Raw genomic sequence first — 9693 nt, 5'->3', positions numbered from 1 at the left:
AGCTAAACCTCCATATGATTGATATAACTTTTTGAACTTTAAATTATTGAATTGAGTTCCATTGTCAGTAATGATGACTCTCGAAATTTTAAAGCGGGTGATGATATTCTTCGTACAAATCTTTCAACTTGCTTCTTGGTGATCAACGCTAATAGCTCAGCTTCCAATCATTTTGTAAAATAATTAACTCTAACAATGAAAAACCTCTGTTAGCCCGAGGCAGGTAGAAAGACTTCGAGACCGTCCATACCCCCCTAAGCGAAGGGTCATGTATAATCTATCAAAGTCAAAGAAACTGATGGTTGATGTTGTATTCGTGCAAACCTATGACACTTGGAGTATCTTTGGGCACATATTATTGCATCTTTGCATAGCATTGACCTGTAGAACCTTGCAAAGTACTTTGAAGGTGAGGGATCGTCCACCAACGTGTTCTTCATAAATATCCTCATGCACCTCGGCGAGCATCATCTCGGCCTTTTAGGATGTCAGGCATCTAAAAAATGATTCACTAAAAGACCTACAATATAAATAAACGTTAATTATATAATACCGTGTTGAAAAATGCTTGACTTCTTGGGTCTATATAGGGTCTATTGGGAGCATTCCATCTTTTTCGTCGCATAAGATCTCGCTGATTTAGCTCGACTTTTCTCGGACTATAGCCATGTCGTGCTTCTTAATAGTTTGGATTGGCAGTGTCTCGACCAATGGCTAACCCTTCTTTGGGGCTTGGATCAATACTAATCTAACAAGCGTATAGGCTTGAGCATTCTCTTAATAGGAAATATATAATATATTAAGTCGAGAAAGGTTGTGGGTTAATCTCTGCACCTCGATGAGGTACTTTGCTATGGTTTTACCTCAGGCTTCTTAGTTCTCCTTCACTTAGTTCACAACTAGCTACAAGTCATTGAACATTGTCTTTGATAGAAATAATAGAAGATAAGAACAATAATTGAAGAAGCTTTATTGTAGAAATGAAATAGCTTTAGCTTGAATCTATTAACATATTCCCTCTCCTATTTATACAAATTAGGAGGAAGGATTTCCCTAACAGAATAGAGGATTTTCCTCAACAGAATGAGAAATTTCCTCATATAGTTAGGAAAATCTTATCTTCTATCATGCCCCCGCAAGATGGTGCTCCTGATAAGGATACCAATCTTGGATCGAAGTGTAGATCGCTACTGTTGCTGCTGCGATTGCTGTTGCTGTGATGGCACAGGCGTTCCCTTCATTCTCCTTAAGTCTGCCGAATATTGACAGATCAACGAAGACTACCGCGGTGAGGAAGATGAGGATTGACCACGGAGCCTCTTAGGAATGCAACGACATTGGTCGCTGGCCGAAGGGTGAAGCTTCACTTTTCTCAGCGACGTTGGTCACTGGCCGAAGGTAAGAGGAAGAAAGGTGGGGCAGTGCTGATGAGCAGCATTAGAGATGCCGTAGCGGAAGGGAACGGACGTTGGCGCAGAGTGGCAACACCAATGATGAATTGGCAGCGAGAAGAGAGCTTGCTCTAGGCAAGTAGCTCTGATACCATGATAGAAATAATAGAAGATAAGAACAATAATTGAAGAAGCTTTATTGTAGAAATGAAATAGCTTTAGCTTGAATCTATTAACATGTTCCCTCTCCTATTTATATAAATTAGGAGGAAGGATTTTCCTAACAGAATAGAGGATTTTCCTCAACAGAATGAGAAATTTCCTCATATAGTTAGGAAAATCTTATCTTCTATCAGTCTTTATCTTGGACTTAAAGCTCTCGGGTGAGCCGAAGCCTCAAGAGAAGTCCCTTATACCCAGCTTCATTATTTAAGATTTTGAACTCGAATAGAAGCTTGCTTGTACACTTATTTGTTCGGGCCTTTCAGGATGAGTTCGACATTGCTCCCATTTGAGATGATAGAACCATCCATGAATAGTCCATATTAGTGGGTTATAGTTATCGACCTCGGGCAAAGGAATTAGTTTTAAGATAAAGTCTGCTAGCACCTAGGCCTTTATGTTAATCCTTGGAATATATTGGATGTTGAATTCATCCAACTCTACTGACCATCTCAATAGTTGACCCAAGATAGCAAACCAAAAGAGGACTTGTCCAAATGGCTGGTCGATGATCAGCTACATAGTTTGCTCTTAAAAAATGGGCGAAGCATCTTTATCGCTAATACTAACACAAATGTAAGTCTTTCGATAGAGGGGTATCGTTCCTCGGGTTCGCTTAGAATATGGTTGACATAGTATATTAGCTTTTGAACTCCTGAATCATCCTGTACCAATATCGAGCTAACTGCTAGGCCGGTGGCAACGAGATAGAGGCATAAAGCTTCACTTGAGGAAGAGGAGGTGAGCTATGACAACTGCGTGAGATAGTCCTTCAGCTTTTTGAAAGTTTGCTAGCACTGCCATCGAATGCCTCCAATGACAAGAGGGGTAAAAGTTTGCTGAAATTGGTTAGATTTTTTTGGTGAATGGCAATCGACTTGAGGTGGGGTTCACCAGCATTTCCCCTTTAGATTGTTGGAACTCTCATCACATATTCTTCAAACATTGATCCATCCACCGTAATTAGATCCATACGAAATCCTCTATCAAATCTACCAACTATGTCTCAAATTTAGATACAATAGACTAATAGTGTGGTCAACTGAATTTTATGATAGGGGAGCAAAGTGCCTTCTCGGCTAGTAGTTCGACGAGTCTTGGGTGCTTTTGAGATGTCAACATCATGTCTAGTGGGGGAATCTCGATGGGTGTCGGTGCTGGTGGCAATTAATCCAATGATCACGGTTGAGCTAATGGCATCGCCTAATGACTATTTGGAGCAAAAGTGGAGTGACGGACCGTGTCATACTCGTTAGTGTCTACACTTGTTAGGTGAGATTTAAGAACACATCGATAGGGATAAGTAGGTGACTTGGGGTTATCCCTAGGGATGAGAGGCCCTAGTTGTTGAATAGATGCTAGTATCACATCACTATTTTTGTGGTGAGGTGGATGCATCAATGTGCGAAAATTATGACTATTGTCCCATTGAGTGACAGTATTATGGATCGAGGGCAAAGCCTCATTGCCTAAGCATTCATTAAGAGGGTCAACATATGAGCATTCATACAACATCAGACCCTCTTTCTAGCAAAAAAAATATTTAGGAAATAAATCATTAATGTCCTAGTCAACCCGACGTGGTCCAGACCCATATGCATAACGTTGTCCGAGATGCCTCCAAGGTTGAAACGCTAAGCTCTCAGGATGTCACCTACATGAAGACCAAGGTCAGAAGAGATTTCCCGACCTTACCTCTCTGACACCCAAGTTAATAACCCAAGTTATATAAGTGCGAATGTGAGTAGTTAAAAGAGATAAGTCATTCTTTCATTATGTTAAAGATAAACTTTTATACCTGATATTGTACGATGAGATAACCTCTAACCACCTCCAACAATCTATTATTGGACTCTAATTCAAGTGGGCGACAAAAGGAGAGGGTAGCCAATAATCACTTATCTTAGATCCTTATTCACAATAGCTCAATAAAGAATGATGTCTCAAGAATGAATATGATTAAATCGGTAAGCATCCTATGATTTGGTTGAAAAATAGGTTCAATTAATTATCTAAGATATTGAGACCACCTTGTCATTTGGTATGTGCGGTATAAGAATAATGTGCACTATTTAATTATTTATACTTATTAAAGTATAAATCGTTCTTAGTAACGTTATGCTCCATCAATTTACTTTTAAAAAATATTTTAAATCGAGACATCCTTCTTATGCTATTATTGCATAAGGGATAGACCTAAGATTTAAACCCACATGAGATATTTAATTTATTGATCTGCTATTAATGATAGATCTGAAGTCCGAATCTATGAATAAGTATCATATATATATCATTTAATGTAATACTTTATTTATTAAAAAATTACTTTAAAATTATTTGCCATAAGCCAAAACAAAAGAACCTAATAAAAAAATCAACGAAAATTGACATTAATTGGGTTTACCAATCTCAGTTCTATAGAGTGGAGTTCACCTCCTCATCATTTGATGATTGATGACGATGCAATGGATTTATAATATAGATCATGTCATGAAGAAACCTTAACGGTTAAGTGATGTGAACCAGATGAGATTGGCCGGTGGGTCGAAAGCCGTCGTCTCTCTTCGTCTTCACAATGACCTGAGTCAGGCAGCAAAGATAAGAAATGATCTGTTTCAGTAGTATCAGCATCATCATCCATCAATCTCTACTGTGTCTGATGGCCAGCCCTTAAAACCAGTGCATGAATGTGCAATATCATTAGCAACCAATACAGCCAAGCAGACTGGTAGAGCTAATAAAAAGCCAATAGTCACACAGCTCATGGTGGACTCTCCTGTCACCAATCTTTCCATTACCAAACATAATTCACCATCAAGAGGTCCAACTCACTGTGTTGATGTCCTTACTACCAGAGAGAAGTAAAAGAGAGGCCCTTTCAAAGATCTATTCCTGCTGGACCAATTGCTCAACCACCTTACAACTTATATATCATAAACAAGAAGATTCCAAGCAAGAAAAAGACTAATTACAGGAGCAGTCCACCAGCAGCCACTAGAAATCCTACAAGAGAGAAGGAAAGTGGATGTGTGATGTGGAAATGCAGGAAAGAGGAACAAACAGCATGCACATATTGCTTAATCACAATAAATGATTTAAAAGAAAAACCACCATGGCTCCAGAGATGGGAGTCATGCTCTGAATGCAGGGCCCAAGAGCTAAGTTTTGGTCTATTCATCACCAGGAGGGTTCGGTACATTGACTGGGTCATACTGGCGAGAGGCGTGGTCATCACCATCGTCAATGCTTTGTGGGCTGCTCTGCTGGTCTTGGTAGGAAGATCCTTGGCTCGATTTTATGATCTCATTGATGCGGATCACCACCTCGGCCATACAAGGCCGTTTGTCTGGGTACTGTGCCACACATTCCATGGCAAGCTGCAGGAGCTGCACCATGTCCTCTTCCACACTCTGGTACCTCAGCAGCTCCACATCAAACACCTCCGCTGTCCACTCCTCTCTCACAACCGATTGGACCCATTTTGGTAGGTCGATGCCTTCGTCATTGAGTAGGGCCTGTGCCGGGGCCTTGCCCGTGAGCAGCTCAAGCAGGAGAACACCAAAGCTATAAACATCAGCCTTCTGAGAGACCTTTTGAGGATCAGCAACTTCCGGGGCACGATATCCTGCAATCCGAGTCGTAGTGGAAGCTGAACCCATGAGAAGGGCAAGGCCATGATCGGACACACGGGCTTCATATGGTTTGGTGAGGAGGATGTTGGAGGATTTGATGTTGCCATGTGAGGATGAAGGGCCTGTCGAGTGAATATATTCGATGCCACGTGCTGCTGAAAGTCCAATTCCAATTCGTGTTACCCAGTTGAAAGACGTTCGACCAGATCCTCTGTTGCCTGCATGTTTTATCAACGAGAAACAGGATAGTCAGATTTATGTTGATGTTTTCCACGATTTCTATCAATGCTGAGAAATATCAGAACATTGCCCTAGTCCTAGAAGCGAAAGGAAAATGGCCTTATTGTACACAAGCAAAGATTCAATCAATTCTTAGCAAGCACAGCAAAACATCAACATTTAATTCTGATGATAACAGTGCTCCTCCGATGCAATGTAATGCATTTTACTAGCAAGAACCCCCAATTACCAGATATAATGGTTTTGAATTCCCCTTCAAACTTCCAATATAATAGTACAAAACTACAACCAAAAAAATTTCTTTTTGAACATGTAATCCAATAATTGGTAGTAAGCCTATTTTAAACATAACCCAATTAGTACTTCAACCATATAATACTCTGTATGAAATTGAGAACGTCCAATGTCAACAAGTTCAGGTGAAAAAAGAAACAACTTTCTGAAATATTTTATACAATGAGAAAAAAGATGGTTCGAGGCAATGTCATTGCAGCTCCAGCATAATTGAAACTACTCATGACATACAATAAGCTTTTCTGATCAATTGTCTACATATTTATACCTTGAAAATGTATTGCATTTTTGCTCTAGAAAACTGAATATTAGGTATCACAGGAACCACAAAACTTGGAAATTAGTTGATTACGAGGGTATCGGACCTTAGCTATCATGGTTGGTAGTGCGTCTATATTGGATATAGACCCACCTAGTGCTCAACTGGAGCACCACTAAATATAAAAATTAGTATCATCTAAAGTTAACAGGATTAAATAAATAAAAAAACTTCAATCACAAGAAATGGGCTGTTTGGGCCAAGGCAAATGCAGCATCAATGAAGAAGAACCTAATCCTGAGATTACCTACTCTTTCTTTTGCATTCGACGGACAAAACATTGTCCGTGTTAACTTCCTCAACAATGTACTAAATCTTCTCCCAAGCAACAGGAATATTAGACAATGTAATGATCACAAATCTTGGCAATTGCTTTACATGAGGGAAACAGAGCTTAGGAATTGTTAACAGAAGAAACATAAAAATGAAAATAAGTAGACATGAACAAGCAAGCAATTAGCAAGGGTTAAAGAAGCTTAATCAACAGCAGATGAAGATATGAATGCAACTGGCATCAAAGCTTAAATGAAAACATGTGATTCAAATTCATGGTATCAAGCTCAAGAACCATTCAATTCCAAGAAAAGAATATGAATTCTTGGTGGAAGGAAGAGGGAGGATGGCCATACCATGCAAGAGGGCGGAGAGGCTCCCCATTGGCACGTAATCATAGACGAGGAGCTTTTCATCCTTGCTGAAGTAGTATGCCATGAGGGGCACCACGTTGGGGTGGTCCATCGCCCCGATGGCCTCCATCTTCTCCTTGAACTCCTGCTCCTGCAGATTCACGTCCTTGAGCCGCTTCACCGCCACCGTTATCCCAGTCTCGAGCACCGCCTTGTAAGTTGTCCCGAACGTGCCCTTCCCCAGCACCTCCGCCGACGCTCGCAGCAGATCCTCCAGGTCGAACCGCCTTGCCCCTCCCCGGCCGAAGAACACCAGTTTCTTATCCCCGGCAGCTGACGTCGCAGCCTTCACCGCTGCATCCACTGGAGTCGCCGCAGGGCCGTTGCCGTTTGTTCCTCCTTCCCCTGAACCCTTATCCCTCTGCTCTTGAGCAGCCGCCACCATCGCGATCTGCTTCCCGCCGGCCGCCGGCCGTTTCTTTCTCCGGCGGCAGACTAGTATCCGCAACACAAGCACGATGAGCAAGAAGGCTGCGGCACCAATTGCGATCCCGGCGATCGCCCCGCCGGAGAGCTTGTTCTTGTTCTTCTTCTCGCTGTTATTCTCTGCCCCGCCGCCGGCATTCTCGGCGGCCGGCTCCTCCGCCGATGGAGACGGCGCGATCTCGCCCGGGCACGGCCCGAGGGGACCACCGCAGAGGCCCGTAGCCAGGAATGCGCTCGCCGGCTGAGAGCGGAGCTTAGCCGGGATCGATCCGTTGAGCTGGTTGTAAGACACGTTGAACCGGACGAGGTTGGAGAGATCGAGGTCCGGAATCCCGCCGGTGAGCTGGTTGTTGTCAAGAAACAGCGTCCCGAGCCGGGTGAGGTTGTTGAGCTCCGGTGGAATCCCGCCGGTGAACTGGTTGCCGGCGAGGTTGAGGCGGACGAGGTTCTTTAGGGAGGAGAGGAACCCCGGGATGTCCCCGGACAAGCGGTTTCCTTGCAGGTAGAGGTTCCGGAGCGCAGCGAGGCTGGCGAGCTCCGGCGGCAGGGGCCCGGAGAGGGCGTTGAAGCGGAGGCTGAGGGTACGGAGGGAAGTGAGATTGCCGACAGCGGCGGGGATACGGCCAATGAGGCCGGCGCCGGGGAGGCGGAGACAGCCGACGCGGCCGGACTCGCAGGCGACGCCCTGCCACGAGCAGGGCGCACCGGGAGAGTTGGCGTTCCAAGACGGCAGCGCCAACCGGCCAACGCTGTCGCGGAAGGCGAGGAGGGCGGCCATGTCGGAGCCCAGGTCGGTGGCGCCGCCGGGGTGGGAGGTTAGCAAGAGGACGGCGCCGGCAAGAAGGAGAATGAGCGGCGAAGCCATAAAGGCCGGTGACCCTACTCACTGCAACCTCACACACTGTTACAATACTGTAGTACTTCCGGCGCAGAAGAACTACAACAAACACACGATGCACACAGAAACACCTCTTACATTCTCACTCATCGAAAGGAAGAGAGAGAGGAGTCTAAAGCCCTTGTTCTAGTGGTTAGCCGAAATCATATAAATGAAGCAAGGGAGAAGGGGAAATAACAACAGGACACCCAATCTCTCTCTCTCTCTCTCTCTCTCTCATCTTAAGGTTTTATTACGGTAATAAAACCGTATTGCAAGTTTCTTACACTTAACTATTTTCTAATTTGGAATTTTCACTTAATTTAATCCGGATTTTTCTGCACATGAAAAACAGAGCAAATTAGATTTTATGTGTTATTTAGTAGGCGGCGGTGCACTTTTACGGGGCCAACGTACCGCACTGAGAACAGCTTTGTTGCCCAGCAGGGGTTGGGTCCCATTTCGGGCTCTGCCATCAGTGCCCCGGTAAAGGAATCAGGTAGGACTAGCGAGTTCGGCATGCGGACCGTTGAGAGAGAGCGGCGAATGGGAAGGCATGCGTATCGGATGGTGCTTTTGAACTTTCTAGAAACATCTAGTCCTCCTGCGGACCTCGATCGATTGCCAATCGTCGGATCGAGCGACGGGAGCATGCACCATCGGATGGCGATCTGACGGCTGCGAGCGAGTGGTGGGGGGCAGAATGACGCATCGCAGGGGCCGGGCCCCACCAATCCAGTGGGTGGGTGTCCTTCCCACGTACCTGTAGGAAATCTTGAAGACGTACCGGCCAACAACTTCAAATCTTCGTGGTGGTAGGAATAACACCATAATCTTATGCAAAGATGGTGTTTAGGTGGGGAGAGATGCAAAGAATTGAAAGTGTATACAGGATGGAGAAGAAGTACCTGTTGCATTATGACGCAAGAAGATGGGACTGCCTACACTGTGATCAAGATCATTCATCATACATGCGCTTGGTCTGTTCAGTGCATAGCCCTAATCCAAAAGTGACCAGTAAACGTTGCAGAGGTTTCAGGTGATGATGGGAGGGAGGCAAATTATCCACTTTGATCTCAGCAGAAGACACGAATTGCTGCAACTATGGACTTAGCACCTCAAAACAAATCTGTCAGTAAATTCTGCAGCTAAAAGAATTTGACTTCAGCTCCAATAAACATAAGAAGGTCAAGATATTGTGTCTCCTGCATGCCAGACACTGCTTTCAGTGAGCTACAATGCCCGAGTCAGTAACAGCCATCAGTGATTTAAATAGCTAAGCACTCTACCAACATCCAAGAGATCAGAACTGGCAGAGCAAACATGAGAGCAGTAACTAAAAAACACCAACTATCAAGGACTAACATCTAACCATCATCAACCACGGACTCCCAGTATTACCAGTTATGTCAAAAACTACACCTGCACAGAAATCCAATTCGAAAACCCTGCAAGAGTCATAAAAAGCAAGAAAACCTCTGTCAAGAAAGGGAGAAGAAATACATCAAAGAGGTGTAACAGAGATCGCACCGACCACCCGCAAATCCTACTTTCCAGTTCAATTATTCAAGAACCACAGCAGGAAGGAAGATGCTCAAGAGCCATG

The 9693-nt window shown here is 44.2% G+C and overlaps 1 protein-coding gene across 1 annotated transcript; it reads right to left on the bottom strand.

The window, feature by feature from the left end:
• Window positions 1–4664: 4664 nt before the first annotated feature.
• LOC135675859 (probable inactive receptor kinase At1g48480) lies at window positions 4665–8386 on the bottom strand. Its single transcript, XM_065186452.1, has 2 exons — window positions 6728–8386; window positions 4665–5463 (listed from the first exon to the last, which is right to left on the bottom strand). Exons 1-2 carry the CDS (start codon window positions 8073–8075, stop codon window positions 4784–4786), a joined length of 2028 nt encoding a protein of 675 aa, XP_065042524.1. The 5' UTR covers window positions 8076–8386; the 3' UTR covers window positions 4665–4783.
• Between the last annotated feature and the right edge of the window lie 1307 nt (window positions 8387–9693).

This window comes from Musa acuminata, chromosome BXJ1-6 (assembly GCF_036884655.1).
Source record: "Musa acuminata AAA Group cultivar baxijiao chromosome BXJ1-6, Cavendish_Baxijiao_AAA, whole genome shotgun sequence".
Classification (NCBI taxonomy): Eukaryota; Viridiplantae; Streptophyta; class Magnoliopsida; order Zingiberales; family Musaceae; genus Musa; species Musa acuminata.
Note: the sequence above shows the minus strand (reverse complement) of the source record. Positions and strands in the feature narration are given on the sequence as shown.